The sequence below is a fragment of the Pelodiscus sinensis genome, chromosome 4 (assembly GCF_049634645.1).
Source record: "Pelodiscus sinensis isolate JC-2024 chromosome 4, ASM4963464v1, whole genome shotgun sequence".
Lineage (NCBI taxonomy): Eukaryota > Metazoa > Chordata > Testudines > Trionychidae > Pelodiscus > Pelodiscus sinensis.
Window position 1 is genome coordinate 50,804,926 of NC_134714.1, and position 25,196 is coordinate 50,830,121.

The 25,196-nt window shown below is 44.0% G+C and overlaps 1 protein-coding gene across 4 annotated transcripts in view; it reads right to left on the minus strand.

The window, feature by feature from the left end:
• The window catches only part of NUBPL (NUBP iron-sulfur cluster assembly factor, mitochondrial), a 150,227-nt gene extending 126,561 nt beyond the window's left edge, over positions 1 to 23,666 (minus strand). For 3 of the 4 annotated variants that reach the window (XM_025181342.2, XM_006116358.4, XM_014570136.3), the window contains exons 1-3: positions 23,510 to 23,666; positions 20,445 to 20,592; positions 15,217 to 15,251 (exon numbers count right to left, since the gene is read on the minus strand). In XM_025181342.2, coding sequence (XP_025037127.1) covers positions 15,217 to 15,251; positions 20,445 to 20,592; positions 23,510 to 23,602 — 276 coding nt within the window. In that variant the 5' untranslated portion in view covers positions 23,603 to 23,666. The remainder of the gene's footprint in view (positions 1 to 15,216; positions 15,252 to 20,444; positions 20,593 to 23,509) is intronic. The other variant, XM_014570137.3, reaches the window with a different exon arrangement.
• Positions 23,667 to 25,196: the final 1,530 nt, after the last annotated feature.

Genomic DNA, 25,196 nt, shown 5'->3' on the forward strand with positions numbered 1-25,196 from the left:
GCCGGGCTGAGTGTGTAGCTGGATAGATTGAGGATATTGCTGGGTGAGTTAGGGGTGCCACTATTGTGGCCCCAAGTGGCAGGTAGGATTTTAGACAGCTTATAGTACTTTTTCCTCTGTAGAGAAGTGAAGTGTGTATTGTGGATCTCCTGTCTAATTTTAGTAAAGTCCGTTTGTGTGGAAGGTTGGTTTTTTATGAAAGTCTCCAGATTGGAATGCTCTTTTTTGAGGTTCTCCTGTTTGCTGTACAGGATGCTGATCAGGTGGTTCCTCAGTTTCTTTGATAGTGTAGGGCATAATCTCTCACTGTGGTCTGTGCAATATGTAGATAGCAATGAATTTTTCACCTTCAGTCCATTTGGTATGATGTCCATCCGTTTGCATTTGGAGAGAAAGATATCTGTCTGTACTTGTGCAAGTTTCTTCATGAGGTTGATGGATTTCCACTCCATACGGCTAAATGTAGGGCCTGGCATGGTGTCAAGTATCAGAGGGGTAGCCGTGTTAGTCTGGATCTGCAAAAGCGACAAGAAATCCTGTAGCATCTTATAGACTAACATGTACTGGAGCATAAGCTTTCGTGGGCAAAGACCCACTTTGTCAGATGCATCTGACGAAGTGGGTCTTTGCCCATGAAAGCTTATGCTCCAATACATCTGTTAGTCTATAAGGTGCTACAGGACTCCTTATCGTTTTCGCAATTTTGCCTCTTTCTAGGGTTATGGTGAAAATGACGTTCTTTTGTAGTAACACACAAAAAAACCTCACAAAAGATTCTCCAGTTGCTTAACCTCTCTGTTCTGCAAGCACAGAAACCTCTGGTATGCGGTTTGTCAAACACTTATAACAAAGGTCTCTTGGGGAGCCCCTGCTTAAAACATTGGCAGAACATCATTGTAGACACCGTAGTGTAGGCTTTTCTTTGCCAAGCCATTTAATCCCATATGCTGGGAGGGTTCACATCTCCCCAAGCAGCAGCTTGCACAGAAAAGGTTGGCCTTACTGAGTGAGCTTTTATTTTTTCCTCCAACCTTTCATTTGGGATAGCCAAGTACCTCTGGTGTACTAATATCAATCCTTTATTCTATTTTAATTACACTGGCAAAACCTTACTGCAGCTACCAGGGAATCTTCTAGGACTGGCACAAGCTGAAGCATCTCTTCCAACTTTTTCACAATGCTCTAAATCCCCACAGGCTCAAGAGAAGACATCATAAGTCTATACCACGGTAACACACTTTTTTAAACATTTATTTATCAGAGCTGTTCATCCAGTTTCTCACATACTGACCTGTATGTAATGCACATATATTAAATCTGTATTAAAAAATAAATGATAATTTAAGGCACTAGAAGAAACTTATTTTTTAAAACTGTGCCTTTCTAAAGTAGAACTACTATTTTTACCAATGATTTTCATGGAAAAGTATAAATATTTAAAATGTCCTAATGTAATAAAACAAATATAGGATTAGGAAATTAGTTCAGTCTCTCACTTGTAGGTCAGCAGCAACCTGAAATAGAAGCTGACCCATATGAGACTTGTCATTTTCTTGCCTCTCTCAGCACTACCAAAAACCTCTTGGTCAACTATAATTAACACCTCCCAATCAATTACACAAAAGAACATAAGAACGGCCGTACTGGGTCAGACCAATGGTCCATCTAGCCCAGTATTCTGTCTGCCGACAGTGGCCAATACCAGATGCCCCAGAGGGAGGGATCACAACAGGGAATCCTCACGTGATCCCTCCCGTCACCCACCTTTACAGAAAGAGAGGCTAGCGATACCACTCCTACCTATCCTGGATAATAGCCATTGATGGACCTAACATCCATGAATCTATCTAGTGCTTTTTTGAACCCTATTAAAGTTCAAGCCTTCACCGCATCCTCTGGCAAGGAGTTCCACAGGTTGACTATGCACTAGGTGAAGAACAGCTTCCTTTTGTTTGTTTTAAACCTGCTGCCTATTAATTTCATTTGGTGACCCTTAGTTCTTATATTGTGGGAGTAAGTAAATAAGTTTTCCTTATTCACTTTTTCCATACCAGTCATGATTTTGTAGATCTCTATCATATCCCCCCTTAGTCTCCTCTTTTCTAAGCTGAGAAGTCCAAGTCTTTTAAATTTTCTTCCATATTTACAGCAGGATACTAATATTACTAACACTAATAGCAAACAAAATCTCCTTACTCTATTAGCCAAAAAAAAATATTAGAGAGAGAGAGAGAGAGAACCTTGTAATTAGCAATGCTACAGACTCTGGGAGAAGAAGGGTAGAAATGGAACATAAACTATTCTTCCCATTATAAGTGTTCAGCCACTCAACTCAATTTGTGCGCTAAACTTTCCAACAGCTGATTTTAATGATACAAAGGGGGGAAAAAAACAGTTTTCCTTGAATTTCAAATGAAAATTTTCTTTCACCCATATTCTGAAGTGCTTCTCATGCATGGATTACCAAACAGACTTTATAGATTAGAAACATTTATAAAAGTATTATGTAAATTAATTAATATGCAAAATCCAAATACTTCAGGATTTCTTGGTTTACTGCTACTGTTACCTCAAGATATCCTGAACTGCTTTTCATATTTCTAATCTCTCATGCTCAATGGATGTGAGGTAATTTGATGTATGCTTTCAGTAGAAGAGGAAAGAATTTAATCTCCATTCTGTTATTTAAAAAAATGTGGGTACATCTCATACCCTAGAAGGTGCAGTCAAGTAATAGCCTGCTCTTAGAGGAGGGCTCTCAAGCATGAACACCAAGAAAGGAATCCTGAGCAAGTACACATCAAATTACTTTAATGAATGTTTTATGTACCACAGACTGCAGGAGAGGATCCATAATATGCTTAAAATAAACTTTTTTGGGGGTAGGTGGGGAAGTGTTGGGCATGCCCCCAAACCACACACATGCTGGTTATTTCAGACACCTGTATTGAAATAAATACAAAATGTCTTTGTCATTTTACAAAAAACGGTTGCTATGTATACATGTGGCGAGAGAGATTCATCCTGCTTTATGCTGGACTAACTTCATTGCAATGATCGAACAAAAAAAGATGAACTATGAACAATTTACTTTTTCCTCTAGCACAGATTTGTCTTAAATCAAACAAAACCCACAATTACTACCTCTAGTTACACTAAGTTTACAAATATATATATTTATTGTTCATCTAAAAGTTCTTCCCTATTGGTTTTCAATACGGTCTTCTAATTTAAATATGCTTTTTCTGTAACTGTGTTTGCTGTCCTTCTACATTTAGCTAATCATTAACTTTTCTCCGTTTCTCCTAAACTATGAGGCAATGTATTTGTCATTTCACTGTCTGATAATGAAGATAATAAAACATTTGTTTAAAATGTGCATGTTTACCGTAATTTCTTCCACTGTTAGGCTCCTTCTACAACAACACAACAAAATATCCAAAGTCCCTAGTATAAAAATGTTCTTATGTTTCTTTGTAAGCGAATGATTTGCTTTGGAAACCAAAGCATATTCTCCAAGTTAAAAAGTAGCTCAAATTTGGTCCCAATCTAGTTGGCCTTTACAACTGGTTAGAATATGTTAAATCAAATACTTGCCTGTTACGTAACCAAACTACTTTATGCAGAAGCCAGTTGCTCAAACGTATACACTAATTTGTTCCATACCGTTTTACCCTGGCTGCTCTGCCCCTCACACCATAAAACAGGCTTTCATTCTTTACTTAGGAATGTAAATCTTCTTGGGAAGAAAAGGAGATTCTAAAAGGCAGCTGACTAGAGAGTTTGCCTCATAGTGACAGGATAAGCATACAGTCTCCCAACTGGATTTGTGCCATCCTTAGTCACGCACAGCTGGTGTTTGCTCACTAAAATACTCTGCTCATAAACAAGCAATCTCAGTCCTATTATTGCTGGCATCTATTAAGTCAAGTTGTTTCAACTATAATAAATTGTCTCTGGCCATGTAGCTTTCATAAATAATCATTCCAGTCTGAATACGAATCATCTGGCATAAAAACCTAAAATTCTTTGGAGTGCTCCTACCGGAGCGGAACTACTGCGACATCAAAGGAACCAGAAGAATTATCTGTCAAAACTAAGAAAGCAATTAAAAATAGGACACAAGGATAAAACTTAAGTTACTTCCCAATACCAAAAAAAGTGTAATTTATGTATCTCAGTATAGCTGCAAGATCTTGTGCTATTCTTAGATTGGTTAATTAATGCTATCTCTATAACAGGTAACCCATGGGTGCTATAACTCTGATGAGCCAACATTGAGTCCAAGGCTACATTCTTGCCTGGCCTAAAAATATTTTATACTGGACATGATTGATTCATTAGCTGTTTACATTAAAACCCCTGTTCAAATTACATAATTTTCTCTGTTATAGTCGGGGGAGGGAGGAAGGTACAGGCAGTCCCCGAGTTACGCAGATCCGACTTATATCGGATCCGCAGTTACGAACGGCGAGAAAAGCTGCTCCCCGTCTCCCTGGTCTGCTGGGGGAGCCAGCAGACCAGGGAGACGCTGAGCAAAGCTGCGGAGGACCCGGGCCGGACCGCGGCGCTGATCTGGAAGCGCCGCGGTCCGGCCCGGGTCTTCCACCGCTTTGCTCCGTGTCTCCCTGGTCTGCTGGGGGGGAGGGGGCGGGACGCAGCTAGTGCCCCCGCCCCCCAGCAGACCAGGGAGACGTGGAGCAAAGCCCGGGGACTGTGGCAGAGCAGGTGGGGCGCTGCCAATTGGTCCCGCAGCACCGCTCCTTGGCACTACTGGACCAACCCGGCAGCACCCCAGCTGCTCTGCCCCAGGAGTCCTGATTCAGCCGCTGCTGATCAGTTTCAGCAGCGGCTGAATCAGGACGCCTGGCGCAGAGCAGCTGGGGTGCTGCCGGGTTGGTCCAGTAGCGCCGAGGAGCGGCCGCGCTACTGGACCAACCCAGCAGCACCTGAGCTGCTCTGCCCCAGGCGTCCCCAAGTCAGCCGCTGCTGAAACTGACCAGCAGCTGACTACAGGAAGCCCGAGGCAGAGTTGCTCTGCCCCGGGCTTCCTGGAATCAGCTGCTGATCAGTTTCAGCAACGGCTGACTTGGGGACGCCTGGGGTTCTTCAGTTGAATCTGTATGTAAGTCGGAAATGGTGTCCAGATTCAGCCGCTGTTGAAACTGATCAGTTTCAGCAGCGGCTCAATCTGTATGCCAGTTCCGACTTACATACAGATTCAACTTAAGAACAAACCTACAGTCCCTATCTTGTACGTAACCCGGGGACTGCCTGTATATGGATTAAGTTCAAAAGGTAATGCCACTACAGAGCAGACAGCCACACCGGCAGAATAGGTTTCCTTGCAGCTGGTCCTGGCAACTCAGTCAGCTCTCACCAGTGGCCCAAATAGCTGTGTGTTCACCACATCATTACAACCTGGAAACTAGCCTGGAATGCTATACTTACTAAGGGTAGGTGTACAGAAGTCTCCAACAGTGAAGTTAACAAAACAAGTTCCAGAAGTGTAACAAAGGCAGAAACAGTGCTGCAGCAATCTAATGGATAGTTTACAGCACTGTAGCAGAGATTACGATACATCGATCAGCAAAAAAGCCAAGAAATTATGGTCCAATACTTGGCAATTATTGGACAACTGAAGCCAATTGAAGAACAGCATGAGAAACAAAAGAATGCCAACTTGGTCACAAATGAGCAATGGCCACCGTGTTCATCATTCAGAAGCTGAGTTGGGGGAGGGAGGGTAAAAAGAATGTGATCAAAACAAACACAATAGCATGCAGAACAGGAAACCATTGGTCTATGTGAAATGAGATGGGAAGGCAGAAGGCAATAATAACATGATGAATACAAGATAATGACATCAGGAAGAGATGATTGTGGTGCTAAAGCCAAAGGCAAGCAGGGATTTGGTGCTAAAGCCCAAGGCAAGCCAGGATTTTACAGCATTTCACCTGATTCTTCCTCATACACTTAAGACAAACGTGTAATAGATATAGGAGATTTTAATGCAAAAGTAGGACTGGACTGCAATTCCTGGGCTCCAGCAATAACACACATTTGGACTCAGCAAAGAAAACAAAAGAAGGGCCACTAAGTTTCTGCCTAATCAACAACCTTGTGACAACAAATAAGCTATTTTAACAAAGCAAGTTGCAGAGGAAGAGGATGAGAGAAATCAAGATGACAGAAGCAAAATGCAGGACAATGTAGCACTTTAAAGACTAACAAGATGGTTTATTAGATGATGAGCTTTCGTGGGCCAGACCCACTTCCTCAGATCAAATAGTGGAAGAAAGTAGTCACAACCATATATACCAAAGGATACAATTAAAAAAATGAACAATTATGAAAAGGACAAATCACATTGCAGAACAGGAGGGGGATACGGGGGGGGGGGGGGGGAGGAAGGAAGGTAAGTGTCTGTGAATTGATGATATTAGAGGTAGGGAGAGTGGGATGTTTGTGAGTTAATGGTATTAGAGGTGATAATTGGGGAAACTATCTTAAACACTTGAACTATCTCACCCATTACCAAGATAGTTCAAGTGTTTAAGATAGTTTCCCCAATTATCACCTCTAATACCATTAACTCACAAACATCCCACTCTCCCTACCTCTAATATCATCAATTCACAGACACTTACCTTCCTTCCTTCCCCCCGCCCGCATCCCCCTCCTGTTCTGCAATGTGATTTGTCCTTTTCATAATTGTTCATTTTTTTAATTGTATCCTTTGGTATATATGGTTGTGACTACTTTCTTCCACTATTTGATCTGAGGAAGTGGGTCTGGCCCACGAAAGCTCATCATCTAATAAACCATCTTGTTAGTCTTTAAAGTGCTACATTGTCCTGCATTTTGCTTCAGCTACCCCAGACTAACACGGCTACATTTCTATCAAGATGACAGACTTAGCATTTGTCAATCGCCGATTGAAATCGAGTACTGTCATGCAGATCGTTCGTGGCCAGTATCAGATCAGATCATAATTTAGTATTGATATCAATGATATTGAGACTTAGTACCAAGTGCAGAGAACTAAGATCTATGACATGGACAAAATGAAAGAACCAAACGTCATCAAAAAGAAAAAGGCATGCAGAAAAACATTACATCCTTGGTGGAAAAAAATAAATGTTAAATAGAGGTGAAGAGTTTCAAAAATGCAATTACTGAGAGCCAAACAAAGAAACCAAGGTTGATAGTGGATGAAATACTGAGCTGAGTGATAAGTGTACAAAGTTGAAGGAGAGTACAAAAGGAAGACACTAATCTAAGAGATGAGTACAAGAGGTTGACCAGAGATAAAATATAAAGCGAGGAGAGGCAGAAACAATGGGAAAGCAAACAATGTAAGAAACAGAAAAATACACAAGGTAAGAAAACTGAGTCAGACATGCAAGTTCAATATGGCAGTGAAAGGAAAATGCAAGTAAATATCTGAGGGTATGTCTACACTACAAAGTTAATTCGAACTAAGGGACGTTAGTTTGAATTAACTTTGATAGGCGCTACACTAGCGCTCCGCTAGTTCGAACTTAATTCAAACTAGCGGAGCGCTTAGTTCGAACTAGGTAAACCTCATTCTACGAAGACTAAGCCTCGTTCGAACTTACTAATTCGAATTAAGGGATGTGTAGCCCCTTAATTCGAACTAGTGGGAGGCTAGCCCTCCCAGGCTTTCCCTGGTGGCCACTTTGGCCAACACCAGGGAAACTCTATTGCCCCCCTCCCAGCCCCGGACCTCTTAAAGGGGCACGGGCTGGCTACGGTGCCCGTGCCAGGTGCAAGCCTGCCAGCACCCAGCCAGCAGACCCTGCACCTGGCACGGCTCAAGCCAGCCACCCGATGCTCCCCAGCCCTCCCCCTCTTCCCGGGACCAGGCTGGCAGCTCCCGGGAGCTTGCCCAGGACCGCAAGAGGCGGGCACCCGCCTGGTCTAGTGCGGACATCGTGGACCTTGTCCACGACCGCCGCACTAGGCACAGGAAAGCGGCCGTCTAGGGCAGGAGAGCTGCCAGCCTGGCCACCCAGGAGCAGGTGTGCATGAAAATCAAGGTGGTCTACGGAGACCCCCGACCCTGAGCCCTGAGCTTACAATGGCCGTACTGAGTCAGACCAAAGGTCCATCTAGCCCAGTAGCCTGTCTGCCGACAGCGGCCAACCCTAGGGACCCTGGAGGGGATGGACCGAAGACAGTGACCAAGCCATTTGTCTCGTGCCATCCCTCTCCAGCCTTCCACAAACTTTGGGCAGGGACACCACTCCTACCCCCTGGCTAATACCACTCCATGGACCCAACCTCCATCACTTTATCTCACTTCTCTTTAAACTCTGTTCTAGTTCTAGCCTTCACAGCCTCCTGCAGCAAGGAGTTCCACAGGTTGACTCTTTGCTTTGTGAAGAACAACTTTATGTTACTAGTTTGAAGCCTGCTACCCATTCCTTTCCTTTGGTGTCCTCTAGTCCTTCTATTATGGGAACTAATGAAGAACTTTTCTTTATGCACCCTCTCCAACCCACTCATGCTTTTATAGACCTCTATCCTATCCCCCCTCAGTCTCCTCTTTTCTAAACTGAAAAGTCCCAGTCTCTTTAGCCTCTCTTCATATGGGACCTGTTCCAAACCCCTGATCATTTTAGTTGCCCTCCCCTCTCCCAGCCTCTCTCTTCCCCTCTCCCACCTCCTTTTCCCAGTCTCCCCGAGTTTTGTTCAATAAAGAGAGATTCTATTTTTGAACACACGTGTCCTTTATTTTGTACATCAGGAAGGGGGGCTAAGGAAGGGTAAGTGGAAGGAGGTGAGGGAGGAATGGGGTACTAGCCCCCAATGGGGAGGACTGGGCTGGCTCTGCGGGCTTCTGGGGGTGGAAGCTCTCCTGCAGCCCTCCAATTGTCCCCTCTCCCCAGATGGCAGCCTGTGGCAAGTGCAGCAGGTCTGATGGCCAAGTGCTGTGATGTGCCCAGTGTGGGCACTCAGGGCACTCCAAGCCAGGACTGCTTTGCAAGCGGGGCACCCCTGAGAACTGTCTGTCCGGGGTGGGGGCCAGGTCCCTTTAAGCACAGCCCTCGGCTAGCCTGAGGCAGCAGCTCCACGCTCTAAGTCCTCATCTGATGCCCTGCCGGCACTGCTTCCGGCCATCCTTAACCCCGGTTCAGGGTCCAGTCTGTGTGGACATGCTAGTTCGAATTAGCAAAACGCTAATTCGAGCTAGTTTTTTAGTCTGGACGCGTTAATTCGAACTAAGCTAATTCGAACTAACTAATTCGACATACCCTGAGTGTGAATGAGGAAAGAATAAGCAATGAAAAATATTTTGAAAAGTTGTACAGTGTGCACAAGACAGTAGATGAAGTGGTCTTGGAGGAGCTTCCATGTACAAATAACAAAAAGCAGATGACAGAATTCTTAGAAATAAGTAGTGAAGTCTTGCTAGAAAGTCTGAAAAAGAAAAATGCAATGGAAAATGGCAATGTAATCATAGAACTGCTGCAAGCAGTGAGAAACACATAGAACAATGCACAAGCTATACAAACAGGAACAAGTGCTGACAATCAGGGAAAGCATCAACAGTACAGATGTATAAAAAGGGGAGTTAAGAATGAGTCCAGATCTAGAGAGGAATCAGCTTCTTGAGAATGCATCAACAATTATTCACCAAGACACTTCAGAAGCAAATGAAGAGATGTAAAAGTAGTGCTTGCAGAGGAACATGTTGGATTTCAACCAGCATAAACTACATCACCTATTTGTGGTAAAACCGATCAAAGGAATACATAGAACATAACCAAACCAGCTACAACAACTTTAGAGATTTCAAACCAGCTTTTGAGACCATTTGGCAGACAGGGTATAGGAAGTAAAGATTTGAAAATGCATTACATCCCTGAAAAATTGATTGAGCTGGTGTAAAACATCAATGGCAAGCTGAAGAGTGCAGTGAGAGTAGACAAGATAATGAAATGGTTCAGAATGACCACAGGAGTGAGAGATGGATGCATACTGTCACTAGCTTTTTTCAACTTGGCACTGCTACAGTCACTGTTGCTTCCAATCAGAGATGAAACAAGAGTAGACATGCTGTGCACCATCCTCCCATATAAGTTCAGGTTTGGGGACAATGTTGAGCTCCAAGTATTGGCCAAGAAGGATTTTATAGGGTGATTGGCCCCACAAGAGGGATCTGGACCTAATTGATTAAACAGAGGGACATCTGGGCACACAGGTGGTGTAGATGGCTAGGAAGTGGTCTCAGACTCTCCCTATCTATTTTACGAGCTAACCCATTGCCTGAGCTCATGCCTAGCTCAACAGGCAAAGCCCCTTATATGGCTCTAGGGTTAGGAAGGTGATAAAATGGGGCACAGAATAGTAGGAGGAAAGCACCTGCACATTGGATTCCCAGCAGGTGACACTAGATTCCTCAGTGTTATCAGGCTAAATTGGCTCCTGATCTGTCTTTTTGTAGGAGGAAATAAGAATCCTGGGAGAAGGGAACAGATACTGAGATGAATCAAACAGCAAGAGGGAGGAGAATCTCAGGAGAATGGAAAATGTTGAGGTGATTGATCTCAGCCAAAAAATAGAAGCCACCACTGTGGGGTAAGGGCAGGGTAGGACTCTCTCTTTCTTAACCCAGAGAATATTCTCAAGAGCTGCCTATGCCTGGGCTTTGTAAGGGACTGAATGCCTTCAAAAGAAGGGAAAACTAATTGTAACAACTTTAAGCCCAGCTGTGGCAAGGGGATCAAGGAGGAAAATGTAAATAGAATTGAAAACGCATAGAAATCAGCTAGGGCCAGCAGTCAAGGACAGGGTAGTGCTTCTGGAGACAGCCAGGAAAAGGTGAAAAGCTGATTAAGTTGGAGCTCTTAAGAGAAACAGGCTAGTAAGCCTTTATGGACAGGTGTGAAACTCTGAAAAAATTGCAATCCCAGGAAAAGGGTGTTGGGAAACCTCCTGGCGCTATTAAGAAAAGAGCTGGACAAGTAGCAAGGAAGGCTGAGGTTTGTTTAGCTGTAGACAGCTGAAGACAGAACTAAGGTAAAGGGAGTGGGATGGGAGAGGCTTTGTTTGCCTGATGAGAGACACAGAAACTGTGTTTGTCCAGTATGAGGCTGAGAGGAGGAAGTCAAGAGTTCAAACAGCTCCAGACCAGATTAAAGAGAAACTGTGACCTAGTGAGAGACCGGAAGAGATTGTTTCAGCTATTATAAGCTAATGACCTAGTCTTAGAAGGAGTATATTATGTGACTCCAGGCTTGGTCATATGATAAACAGCCTTCATGAGAAGGTAAAGAAAAGACAAATACAGCTGAGTCACCCTAGACATGGATGGGATGCTACAGAGCATATTTATACAGTAGGGATTTCCATCGACTACTCAATTAGTCAGTAAAGGGATAAACTGCAGAGATGCAGCAAGGTTAGTTCGAGCAAGTTTCCAGCCCCAGGAGCTAACCCTGCTTCGTCTCTGCCTTTTAAATGTATTAAGAGCCACTAGGCTCTTAATACATTTAAAAGGCAGAGGCACAGTGGTGGAGGGGAGTGTGTGTAGTTGATAAGATTAACCAGTTAATCATGTACTTGACTAAACACGGACATCCTTACCAGAGATTCCACACTCAATCCTATCTGCCAAAAACTATGGTTTTTGGTGTTACACTTTCATACCTCCTTTTCCCTTGGTTCCTGAAACTACATCCTGATTTCAGAGGCCCTGACAAAAGATGGTTTAATTACACATTCAGCAAGTGCAGAATGGTTTTTGAATGTGCTTTTGAGAGACCGAATCCTACTGGGAAACATTTACAGAACCATTTCAATGCTAGTGTCAATGTGGTCCACATTACTGTGGATTGCTGTCTTCACAATTTTTGTGAAACCTGTGGTGAGTCATTTCCCTGAATGGGCCTATAACAGTGAGGGGGCCTCTCAATCATTCCACTGAGCACTACCACAACTGGAATTGGATGCATCGGGACAACAGAGGTTAGGGATGTTTTGTGTTCCCACATTATTGGCTTGCATGGCCCAGTGAAAGTGAGAGAATAGTATATTTGTTGATGTGCTTGGAGGGGCAAGGGTATGAGGGCAGGTTGGGTGCTTGGGGACGTGTGTGGAATTTTAGTGCCAATGCACTGTACTTACAAATAACATGATTACTGTGGGGGAGGGGAATTATTTAAAAGATATAATCATAGGGTAAAAAGGGCAAAGATCATCTAGTCTAATGCCCTGCTAAAATGCAAGATTTGTTGTTTAAACTATCCAAGACAGATGGCTATCCAGCCTTCTTTTGAAAGCCTCCAATGAAGAAACTTCTTCAGCCTCCTTAGCAAGTCTGTTTAACTGTCCTATTGTTTTTAGAGTTAGGAAATTTTTCCTGAGACTTAATCTAACTCTGTACAGATTTATGTAAAGAAGTGATTGAAGTACGAATTGCTATACATAACTATACTGAGGGATAGTCTTTGCATACTAATTCTTCAGTGTCCCTGATCGTGTCTTCATCTTTATTATTCAAATACATATTGTATTGTATGAAGAGTTTTAGAAATTCCTGAATCAATAAAAAAAAAAAAATATCAACATGTATTAGAGAAGTACAACATTCACCCACTACCCATATGGGAAAGCTGCCATTACTAGAGCCCTGACAGGTACAAAATCAGTATTCATGTCTGCATCTGTAAAAACGATTTGCAGCTATCCGTGTATTTGGAGGCTCTAGCCATTATCACACCAGAAACCCAGTAACAATAGAACAGTCGAGAGGAAGGAAAAACCTTTCACTAAATGGCAAGGGAAGAAGAAATGGAAGGAAGGTTACCAACTCTTTCATAAGTTTTAGCCCACTGAATAGAATACTTGTCTTAATCCAAGTCACACAAAAGAAAAACCTGTAGCAGAACCCAGAATAGAATCCAGATGGCATGGGGTACAGATCACAGCTGGAGGATTCTCTGCATCTTGGGGTCTTCAAAGTATTTGAAGGCTTCAATATCTGAGCTATAGGTGAGAGGATTATTCTAGGAGGGGTGGGTGAGATTCTGTGGCCTGCACTGTGCAGGGGGTCAGACTAGATGATCATAATGGTCCCTTCTGACCTTAAAGTCTATGAGTGAGACCCCCAGTTCAAGTCCCTAAATATATTGCAAGGAGGAAGAGATTTGAATAAATACCTCTCCTCAGCTGAATGCCCTCACCACTGGGCTATGGTATTTTCTGACGTACTGCTCCTTCAGTCTCTCCTGTTGAAACTGTTCCACTGTGAATAAAATAATGAAAAACTCCTTGGGTGAGAGAGAGAGTAAACATAAGGCTGACTCTAGCTCTGTAGCTAAAGCATTCTCATGAGAGATCCAGGATCTAGTTCCTTGCTCCAATGACTTCTTTAAAAATTATTTATCCACAGTGGTACAATTTTAACAGGAGTGACTGACAGAGATAGGGATGTAAGAGACTAGTCAACTATCCAATAAGCAGAGATGATTAGTGATGCCACTAGTCGCTCCCTCCCCCCACCCCTCAGCTGCCTCTATCAGAGAAAAGCAGCGGGCGGGGGGGTGGGCGGCGAAGGGGAGGAAACAGGAGCCAGTGCTAGGGGAGCCGTGTCAGCTCCATCTCTGCAGGGGGCAGGAGAGGTAGAGGCACTGCAGAAACAGCACAAGTGGCGACTGAAGCAGTTTCCGCTTGCGCCGCTTCTATTGCAATTCTGCTTTTGAAATGTACAAGAGCCCCTGCAGGGCTTCCTTTGTTAAATGTTCAAGAGCCCGACCGGGGCTCTTGTACATCTCAAGGCTGAGGCACAGCAGGGAGCACTGGGCCTGCAGGGTTTCCACTTTTCAACTGTAGCAAAAGCCCCACTGGGGCGAAGTTCTAAGGCAGAGGCACCCATATAGACTAGAATAGTCCACAGAAATCCCATCAACTATTCAATTAGTAAATTAATCTAAATTTAACATTCCTAGGCAGAGCCCTACATTATGTTATCTCTTAGCCCAATGGCTAAGACACTCCTTTCAGAAATTATAACTTCCTGTTCAAATCCCATCTCAGGTGGATAGAGAATTTGAATAGGGATGTATCCCACATCACAGGTTAGAATCCTAACCACTGTGCTAAATAAACATTATGAGAAAAGCTGATTTTCTCCCCAGTTTCTTGTAAAAATCAACATATACACCTAACCCCAAAAAGAAAGTATGAAGCTGAGAATCCCAAACGGAAGGAAGAGTCTTCCTTGCACATAAAACAACAAATTACAAGGGGATGGGGAGTAAGACAAACCCTCCACATTGGCTGGCTTAGGCAGGTAGTCACCTAGCATTTGTGCATCTTGTTCTGAGGTACGTAACCTCTCCCCACTAATAGTATAAGAAGCCTAGATGCCTAACTTAGTTTTGGTGAATCCCAAAGATTTTGTAGCTATCTCCATGCAGAAGTCTCTTTCTGAATCTAGACTTATGTCTATCTGCTCTACACGGCAGCTAACCTTATCCAAACAAAAAATATTTTACACATCTTCCTTGACTCTAAGACATACAAGATACTTGCCTAAGAAACCAAAAACCTGGCCTAATTTAGAATTGACTTACTTCAACGGAACTCCTCTCAATTTACAATGGCTGAGGAACACAATGGAGCCCTCTTATTCTTAATAGCACACTGTTTCTAGCTGCTCTTTTTTGACCTGAAATGACAGTCTTAGCTTTGTGATAGCACAACTAGTTACAATAATAATCTTGTGTTAATTTTCACAAATATCTGACTGTCATGCTTCAAAGAGACATTAAGTTGCTTTTTTTCCCTCCTTTCATTTCAATTATTTTTGTATATTAATTTTTCTCTTAAAAGAATAAATCTCTGTTACCATGGCAGATGTTTCGAGTATTATCACTTACACATAATTTTCCTAATCTGTAACATAAAATAGTAGACCAAAGCCTGCACCAGTGGCAACTAACATGGACCTATGTGCCCTTGCAGAATCACAGCAAAGTCAATGAGACACTGATGGAGCAGAGGACAACACTAACATCCAGATGAAGGATCAGGATTTGTAAACTCATTCACTGTGCCTACATAATATACACAAATGTATGAAAAAAATACAAATTTTGTCAGAGTAAATATTTTGTTTTCACTTAACTGGCTGCCCCCATAGTAACTAAGTATTTTAAGTTTGATAACTAGGTGTTCACTTACCGAATCATGTGCTGCTAATGCAAGGGCTATGTTTACTGTAACAAAGAAAATAAAGTTAATCAAAGAAAAATGTTATTTCCCAAATATTTTACAATAATTATGAACCTCCACAAGAAGGGAAAAGATACTTAATATACACTTTAGTTCTTAAGGCTTGTCTTCACTGCAACAGTTAGCTCAAGTTAGTATATTGCAGTTAACCAACTATCTCCAGTGAGAATAGAATGACCATATTGTACAACAACTCAGGAGCTACGGAGTGATTTGATCACCAGCACACAGTGACTGGGTTTGCATCTGATGAATTATTGTAACTCAAGATGCTTTATCCCCACTGCATGATCAGCTCCAGCATTAGCAAGACTTGAGCCTCAAACACCCATTAAAGGACTAACTAGTTTGATCTTAAAGTACCATTTAACTGAAATCATGGACTTGTGGGTGAATGGAATCAGATTAGAAGCAAAACTGGAGTCACAGCGCCAACTAGTATGCAATAAAGGCAAGCCATTTTTTCCTAAAGGAATGCAAAATAAAATAAAAACTTTTTTCCCCAAAATGTGCTCTACCAAAAGAAGAGAGAAAAAAATTGAGATTTCTGTTTGATTTTAAAAATCAGTATTAAATTATCTTATACAGATTTCCTTACAATACTCTCCGCTAACCTTTTTAATTTAGTGACCAATGACCTGAATTTTAAAAAAATGGGCTTGTACCCCTTTTTGCTTCCTTATTACAGGTTGAATTTCCCAAATCCGGGATTCTGGTCCAGCAACATCCATGGTCCAGCATGAATATTGCTGGACCACAGAGTACCAGGAGCAGGAGCCAACCGAGAGAACATGGGGTTTGCAACGTCCCAACTGGGCCAGCAGCAGCTAGGCAGGGGAACGTCAGTGGCTCCAGAAGCCATTGGGGAGCCCCACCCACAGCAGGGAACCCCGGTGTCACTGATGTCAGGCAGCTCAAGAGCCCCTAACAGCGGGGCAGGGGCCTGGCAGCCCTGACCACAAATCCCCAGCGGGGAGGAGCAGAGGAGGGGGCCTCACAGCAGCTTGGAGGCTCCAGCTGGTGAACCTCAGCAGAAGGGCTAGGCGGCAGCCAGGAAGTCTCAGCCCCAGCAGGGGAACCCAAGCAACTGTGGGGCCAAGCAGCACTGGGGAGCCTCCCCATCCAGCTGAAGAATCTCAACGTCAGTGCAGTCAGGCAGCTGGAGAGTCACTGGCATGGCCAGAGAACCCCTGGAAACCCTCGGTGACAGCGCGGCTGGGCCACGGCAGCAGCCAGGCAGCCCAGGGCTGGGAAACCCTGAAGCACCAACAGAAGTATCAGTGGTGTCCAGGAGGCTCTGGCTGGGTAACCCCTGGGAATGCCCAGCAGTGCCAGTGGGCAGCAGGGCAGGAAGCCTTGGCCGGGCCAGCAGTAGTGGGGCAGCGGCAGGGTGAGGAGCTTCAACCGTGGGAGCCCCAGGGAGAGGAGCCATCAGCAGGACAGCCAGCACGGAAGCCTTGACCTTCCCTGGTCCAGTAAATTCCCTTGTCTGGGACGGCTCAAGTCCTAAGGGAGCTGAACCAGGGAGGTCCAACTCGTTGGAGGGTGTGGGGGCTTAAGCATTGACATATTCTAAGAAAACAAAACCAAGTTTTTGCTTATAATTTAAAATTTCCAATCTTGTCTATCTTGGAAGCATCCATAGCAGTCCTGCTTGGAAAAGAAGGGAAGAGGAAAAGAAGAAGATTCATAAAAACAACCTTTTGCAGAAACATTCCAGTTTTGTCAAAATTTACTCAAGAGACGTTTCTCAGGTTCAATTTCGAATTTCTGTCCAAAACCAGAAAAAAATAGACACATCAGTCTTGTGCTTAGATTTTCAGTTAAGATGTTGAGGCCTAACTTAAAATTACTGAGCTGAATCAGGCAAAGAGGTAGGGTTGCCAGATGGTTTAACCAAAAATACCAACCCCCCCCCCCCCCAAAAAAAAAACCACTGAGGAAAAAATTCTGTTGAGGAAAAAAGGGGAGGGGGGAATAGAGAAAAATGAAAAAAAACCCAGCATGGCCCCTTTAAGAAATGCTTTTGAGGTTTTTTGGCCCTAAAAGTCTGCCAACAGCCATTCACCATCTTGTCTCCCTGCTCCAAGCCAGACAGCTCCCCTGCGGAACTTGGTAAGCACCCAGGATTTTCGCCTCCTGGCCAGGAAAAAATATCAGAAAATACTGGACATTTTAGGTGTCTGGTATTTTCTGCATTTTTTTACTGGACAGGAGGCGAAAATACCAGACTGTCAGGGTCAACACCAGACAACAGGCAACCCTACAAAGCGGGGACTTGAACCTGTAGGTCTCTCACGTTCTAGGTCAGTGTTTCTCAAATGGTGGCATGTGTACCCTTAGGGGTACGCGAGAGAAGTCCGGGAAGGGAGGGGTATGTCAACCCAAGTGAAATTTGGCAAAAAATGTCTGGCATTTTGCCCTGCAAAGAGGATCGGGGAGAGGGCAGCAGTACATGCTTGTCACACTGAACGTTCGGAGCACGCGCTCGGACATTAATAGCCGCTCTGTGCATGCACCCCAGTGCCTGGTGGGAAAAGCGTGTGGCGGCTCCGGTAAGACCCAGGGTAGTTCCAAATTGAGGGCCGGGTTCTAGGTGACCAATAATCAGACTACTTGCTATTCTCTGCTGGGTGAGGGCGCGCACGCACGCAGTCTTAAGTTAACTCCAGTGCAGACCAAACACAATATTTCAAACTGGGAAAACCACCTTCCACCTAATGCTAATGTGGAAGCAACTTGTGAAATTTGATAAATTTGAAGTTGAGAAGGATTTTTAGTCAGATTGTTTAGAGTTCCTGTTTTTTGTTTGCATCAGCATTTATTTAACTCTACTACTTCGAAAGACGATATTTTATGAAAGATTCAACAGTTGAACACCTTCAACTAAGGGACAAAATCTTGAAATTCTTCAGCAAAAACAGAAGATAGAACTAACAGGAAGGTTAAACAAAGTTAAAAACAAGAATTAAACAAGGGATACATCATACAAAAAAAGACCACAAACTAGGGATGTAAAATACCATTTAATTAGTTAACTGGTTAAATGCCAAGTTTAACAGCTTAACTGATTAAACAAGGGCTAGCAGGGGAGCCACTCCAGCCCAGCTGGGCTGGAGCAGCCTTCCCCACCAGCTGCTGACAGGATGGAATGTCCCCTTTCCCTTGGGCAGGGGCTATTCCAGCTCAGCTGCTTCAGGCCCCACACAGCCTGCTCCCGACTTACACAGGGCTGGAGGCTGTTCCCTGAGTACTGGTTAACCATTAACCAGTAAGCGTCACTCATTACAGGTCACTCATTACCACCAATTACCCACTAACAACCCTACCAAAAACCCAACTCCTATTCTCTAATGAACTCTGCTCTTATTGGCAAATTAGAACAAATAAAACAGATTCTTAGTAAGGCAAGTTGGTAAGGCAAGGAAATTTTTAGACAAATTAAAAACAGAGCTAACATCTTTGCAGGAAGCAATTCTGGCATAAACAGAAACTGAAATGGATGCGGAAAAGAGGCATGAAACGAGAGGTAGGAAGAAATGAAAATAAACCACACAATAGGTGTATAAAAAATACTACAAGAGAGGATAAAAAAGGAAGAAAAGCCTTTTCAAACAAAATCGCACCTCCTCTCAGTCATAAGAAGTGCTGTTTCCAGACTATACAAATTACATGTGATGATTGACACCGGAACGCAAGACTACTTAAGCAATGAACAAATAGGAAAATTGAGGTTCAGAGATACAGAATTCAAAGATGCTGGCTTCGTCTTGGGATCCTGAGGTCTGCAAAGCAATCACAAACATCTGTAGAAATATCTCCCCCAAGTCTCCTCTAACAAAAAAGACAGATCACACAACTTTAAAAGCAAATTAATCCCAGTTTTCAGCAGCAATGCAAAGCAGAATTTTTATTCAGCCCAATTATCTGACCTTAGATAGATAGTCATCTTAACACTGCAATGTATTTTCATTTTGACAAATGAGAACCCAAAGACTGCTTTACCTTCTCAGTACACATATGCAATACCCATTGAAAGGAGACTATCGCTCCAAAACACCAAATCCTTGGACACTGAGTTTAGAATTAAGATACCTCTTCAATATTTATTACTTTATCTAGTTAAAGAGTATAGTCTATATATATGGTCAAAGAACTAGAATCTCTACCAATATTTAAAAATAATATAATGATTTAATGAACTTCATCCATACACCAATAAAGACCCTTAAATTCAGCTTGTTCATTTGTGGACAAAAAGGGGCAAGTTGTTTTTATTATTGGCAATTCAACTTTACAAATCAGACTATCAACAACGTAAGAACAGTGGCTTATAATCACCAGGCAGCAGACACACCATAAAAGAAACACACACACCAATTATTCTTCATAATGTCTCTGTAGCAAGGTAAAATCTAAAATAAGGAAATTCACTCAATCCATACTTCAGTTTACAATCTATGACACTTTGAAATTAAACATGTCTGTAGCTTTGTTTTTTGTTTTTAATTTAACAACTAGTCCCTTCCATGCCTGGCGACCCAGAAAATGGAACAAAAAAATGTATTTTATATATAATGGATAGCTATGACCATCTTATTTAGAATACTAATCTTGCATACAGTCAGAATCAGAGGACCACACTAAGAAAAATGGTTTAAAAAAACCCCACAGGCATTCAGTTAGATATTACTTTCTGAATATGGATTCTGGAAGAGAGATTTTTAGCTGGATTTGCATAGGCTATTACATAAAAGTGTTGTCAAATGTGGAAAACAGACAGAAAGACACTGTCTCTTCCATCCTCTGCAATGCTGTCACAATAATCTTAGGTGTTACTTGCACAACTGTAGACGAAAAACATTCAAATCAGTGTCCTTTTAAGCTTTTTCAGACCAAACAGAAGTGAAACTGACTAGTCTGGGTTCACAGTTTCAGACTGAAGGCAATTACCTAGGAATTAAAAAGTCAATTTTAAATGCTTTTAATTTTTACTAATAATGTTGTACCTCAGATCTTTAATTGACATTAATATGCATGTTTTTATTTTGCTGTTCAATGCTGGTGTAATTTTATTAACATATTTACATAAAAATGGCAAGCTCCTATTCATGTTATAAAACAGAAATACATAAACACAATAATAGAAGTGAATGACAGTGAACACAAAAACTTACCTGCTGTTGTTGACTTTCCAACTCCTCCTTTCCCAGAAGCAAAAGCTAGTACCTGCTTAACTCCTTCTATTGGCTTTTGTTTTGGAAGTCCTCGAGACATGATTTGAGCACGTTTTTCTTTTAGAATCTCATCACTGGTGCTTGATGACTTAAAACAAAAAACACCACATATATAATGTTTTGTTACAGTTGTCGAAGACTTGGGAAAAAATTCCAAGTTGGAGTCCAAGAAAGCAAGTCATCTTAAGACTCAATGGCCCTGCCTACACTTTTGCATGCAAGTAGTCCTATTTATTCAGTGGGAATTATCTTGTGCATACAAAAAACTCAGATGGATAGCTGTGTTAGTACGCAACTGAAAAACAAAAAACAACATATGGTCCTGCAGCGCCTTAGAGAGTAACAAAAAACGTAGATAGTATCATAAGCTTGCATGTGCACAACTCACTTCTTCAAATGAATGGAGCAAGAAATCCAGAGATACAAATAAATAGCAGAAAAAGAGGGGATAGGGAAGGAAAGAGAAGGAAAAAAAATGTTGTCCATTAGAATGTCGGTACTATTCAAAATGGGAACATTTTAACTTGCCCAGATACTCATTAATGAATCTAAAACTGACTATACTTTACAAAGCAATTTAAAAAACCATCCAGAGAGAGAAGTTGCGGAACTTGCCTTCATTTGCAAATTTGACACCTTTATTCAATGTTTGAACAAAGACATGAACTGGATGAGCTGCCTACATTCAACTCCCTAATGATATCAAAAGCTAAGTATGGGGCACTTAGAGCCCACTCCATTAACCCTCATTTAGCTTGGACACTGTAATTGACAAGATTTTTTTCCCTTCTCTTTCCCTCCCGAGCCCCTCTTTTTCTGCACCTCTGGACCCCATGTTCCATTCATCTGAAGAAGTGGGTTGTGCCTACAAAAGCTCTTTATACGATCTACATTTTTGGTTAGTCTCTAAGGTGCTGCAGGACCATTCTTTTTTTTTTTTTTTTTAAGTTTTTTCTTACATACAGTTATTCATATTCATCTTGCATGATCAGGGACTAACTCAAGAGTGATCCAACTTATTTATGTCAGTGAAGTTAGAAGTGCACAAAATTAATAAATTATTGACAGCCCCAAATGTCCAGAAAAAGTCACAAGCTGTGAACTAGGGATGTTCAAGGTTAACCAGTTACCTGGTAAGCATGAGCCTTAACCAGCGGGACCCAGCTGGCCTGAGCAGCCCACACATCCATGACAGGGAAGGATCCCAACCAGCCAGAGCAACTCCCTCCATACATGGATGGTCAGGATGAAGAAGCCCCCGTCTGCAGCAGGATGGTTGGACCCCATCCACACGCTTAACCAGTTGTTACATCAAAACAGATTAACTATATTGGATATTTACATACCTACTGCACACCCAAAAAATGATGAGTTTAACTTTAAAAAACAGATTTTTCTAACAGTAACTTTGAGATTATTTTGTTTTGTGCTTTTTGCCAACACGAAGGCAATTTTAAGTACCATGTTATCTGATCCTACTCAGAAGAACAAATGACTGAGAGAACCCACTAATTAAAAACACAAAGTGACCCTACTGTAGGGTTCCCAACATGACTATTACCAATGGATCTGACCCACTGGTAGCAACAATGGGTAATTGTTAATGTAGATAAGACTTTTTGGCCAGATTCTGATCTGAATCAAACTAAACAAGTTTTAGATGTGTACTGTAATGTCACTAATGCCAATGGAATCAACCCTGATTTATTCTGGTTTTACATGCAAGCAAAATCAGATCCTATCATTTTCTATGCCCTGCAGACTCCCACTATACAATGTACTATAGAAGGAATTTCAACTAGGAATTTGATCAGCATGTGTATCCATGTCATGCCTGTCACGAGGGCCAACCTTAGACTAAAATATAATAAATAAACTACATCTATCCTGCACAGACTAACTCGGCACCCCCTGAAACTTGAGATCCTGTACTTCTGGAGGATTGTTTGAGGCCAACATTAGAAATATTCTACCAGTGGACAGCTCCTCCTCTTTTCAGTCCTGTTGAACTAAGGGCTTGTCTTCAGAAGGAAACTAACAGCATATTTTTAGCAAAATAACTACAGAGATGTAGCTATTCTGGTACAACTCTCCTGTGTGGCCACTCTATTCCAGAATATAAGTGACTTGATTCCAGAGCAATTACTCCACAGGAGTGGAGTAATCAATACAAAATAGACCAACCCCAATACCAGAACAGCTACAGTGCAGTAGTTTGTCTATACTACCACAGGCCATCAACCTAAGTTACTGCAACTTCAGCTCCATGAATAGTACAGCTAAAGTCAATATACTTAGGTCTGCTCACCACGTGTCTTAACCTGTTAAGTCGACTCCACTTGCTCTTCTCGTTTAGGTGGAGTACCAGAATTGAAGGACAGTGCTCGACAGTCAATTTATGGCATCTCCGGGATGGACTGTTGCCAGTCAATCGTGCAGGCAGTGAAGAAATGCCCTTGTTCTGCACTAGCTATGCGATCAATTTCCCCCTATAGACAAGCCTTCAGAGAAAGCAGCTTACCCCTGGTAGCAGATATATCCCTATGGTATGGGCTGTGCTGCCCAGCAGTAAAGCACTGCCAGTAAGGGGGGGGGGGTCTGCTCCCACAAAGAGCCCTGCCAGGGGGACCCAGCAGCACACTGGGGGGGGGGGCACTATGAGACCCATTAAACAGCACTGAGACCTAACCCCCTAGGGGGCTCACCCCACACACTACATGCCCCGTTCAGTTGGTGCGGCGGAGGGCTCCTCCGAAGGCCCTTTGGCGACCCACAGTGGGTGCGAGTCCCTCACTGACCCCACCCCATCGTCAGAGAATCACAGCGGGGGCTATAAGGGAACCCCCCAGACGCACTCCACGTGGCCACAGCGCTGTCCCTGCAGCTCGGCGGGGCCGGGCCAGACCTGCCCCTCCCCCAGCGCCTGCCCGCCCCGACGCCGGCAGAAACAACGGGGCGGAGCCACCGCCCAAGGAAGCTGCAGCTCCGCTCCGGGCTCCACTTACCGGCGAGCGAGAGGAGAAGGCGGCGCTGCCCCAGCCGGGCAGGCAGCGCGGAGCCCCGGCGCACAGCGGCCGGCACCATGCTCTGGACACCATCCTCTCCGCCCCCTGCGCGCCGCGATGGCGCCGTTTAACCCCGCCTCTGCAGCCCGCCCCTTTCCCGGTGGGGCTAGAGCCCCGCTCCGGGGAAGGGCCTGCCTGCCCCACACATTCTCGGGCCCCTCTCTAAGCCCTTCCCCTACGCTCCTCTGAGCCGCTGACCACCACCTTCCCCGCGACAGGAGCTCTTGCCACTGCAGAGACAGGGTCTTGCCATTACTGGCACATAGGCCCAGGCCACACACCACGCGATGTACATTTTCAGACGAGAGGAGGGCTGGTTCTTCCTCAGAGTTTATCATCATGACACGCCACTTGGTCTGTCTACCATGATGGGTTTCTGTGGCTGCAGAGTCATTCTGATTCGGGACAGGCTAAAGAGCGCTTCTTGTATGAAGAGAGATTCCTTCCATCTATTGTCCTGCAAGCTATGAGGAGCTACTAGCAAGAATTTAACCTGTATCATTAATGTTTTTAAAGGAATGTAAAAACCTCTTGCTTTAACGTTTAAGGCAATCTCTAATTATTAACATTTAGAGTGACTATCATCAAGAGGAATAAATAATCCCACATCAGCCACCGCAGCATGGATGCTTGCATCTTCCGCTATACAGGCAGTCCCCGGGTTCCGTACAAGCTAGGGACTATAGGTTTGTTCTTAAGTTGAATTTGTATGTAAGTGGGAACTGGCTCCAGATTCAGCTGCTGCCTCTGAAACTGACCAGGGGCTGACTACAGGAAGCCGGAGGCAGAGTTGCTCTGCCCCCAGCTTCCTGGAATCAGCCTCATCAGTTTCAACAGCTGCTGAATCTGGAGCCTGGGACAGAACAGCTGGGGTGCTGCCCGGTAGGTTCCCACAGGACCAACCCGGCAGCACCCCAGCTGCTCTACCCAAGGCATCCCGCAACAAAAGCCTGTTCTGCTGGGGGGGGGGGGGGGGGTACTAGCTGCACCTCCTCCCCCCCAGCAGACCAGGGAGACCTGAGCAAAGCCGCACAGGCGGAGGGACCCCGCTGCCCGTGCAGCTTTGCTCCTGTCTCCCTGGGGTGCTGGGAGGAGTCCCCCCCAGCACACCAGGGAGACCCGAGCAAAGCCGCACAGGCGGAGGGACCCCGCCGCCCGTGTGGCTTTGCTCCTTTGCCCCCGAGACCAGGGGGACAGGAGCAAAGTCCCGCAGCCTGGGCAGCTTTGCTCCCGGGCAAACGAGCAAAACCGCCCAGGCGGCGGCTTTGCTCTGGTGTCCCTGGTCTGCTGGGGGGGTCCAGCGGCTTTTCTGGACCCCCCCCCCAGCAGACCAGGGAGACCGGGAGAAGCTTTTCTCGCCCCAGAGGACACGGGCAGTGGGTCGCTGCCCATGAGCTCCGGGGCGAGAAAAGTCCCGTTCGTAAGTCGGGGACTGCCTTTACCCCTTGCTGGAAACTTTTAACTGGTGCCAGTGTCGGGGACTCGAACCCAGACAGCTTCAGTTTGTTGTCTGACCGCAAAGAGACAGGCAACACCAGCAAGGTCTAATCACAAAGCTCTTTATTGAAGAGTTCACACGACAATAGAGAGCAGCCCGTCTCTACCAAGAACCAGCACCCGATTTCTA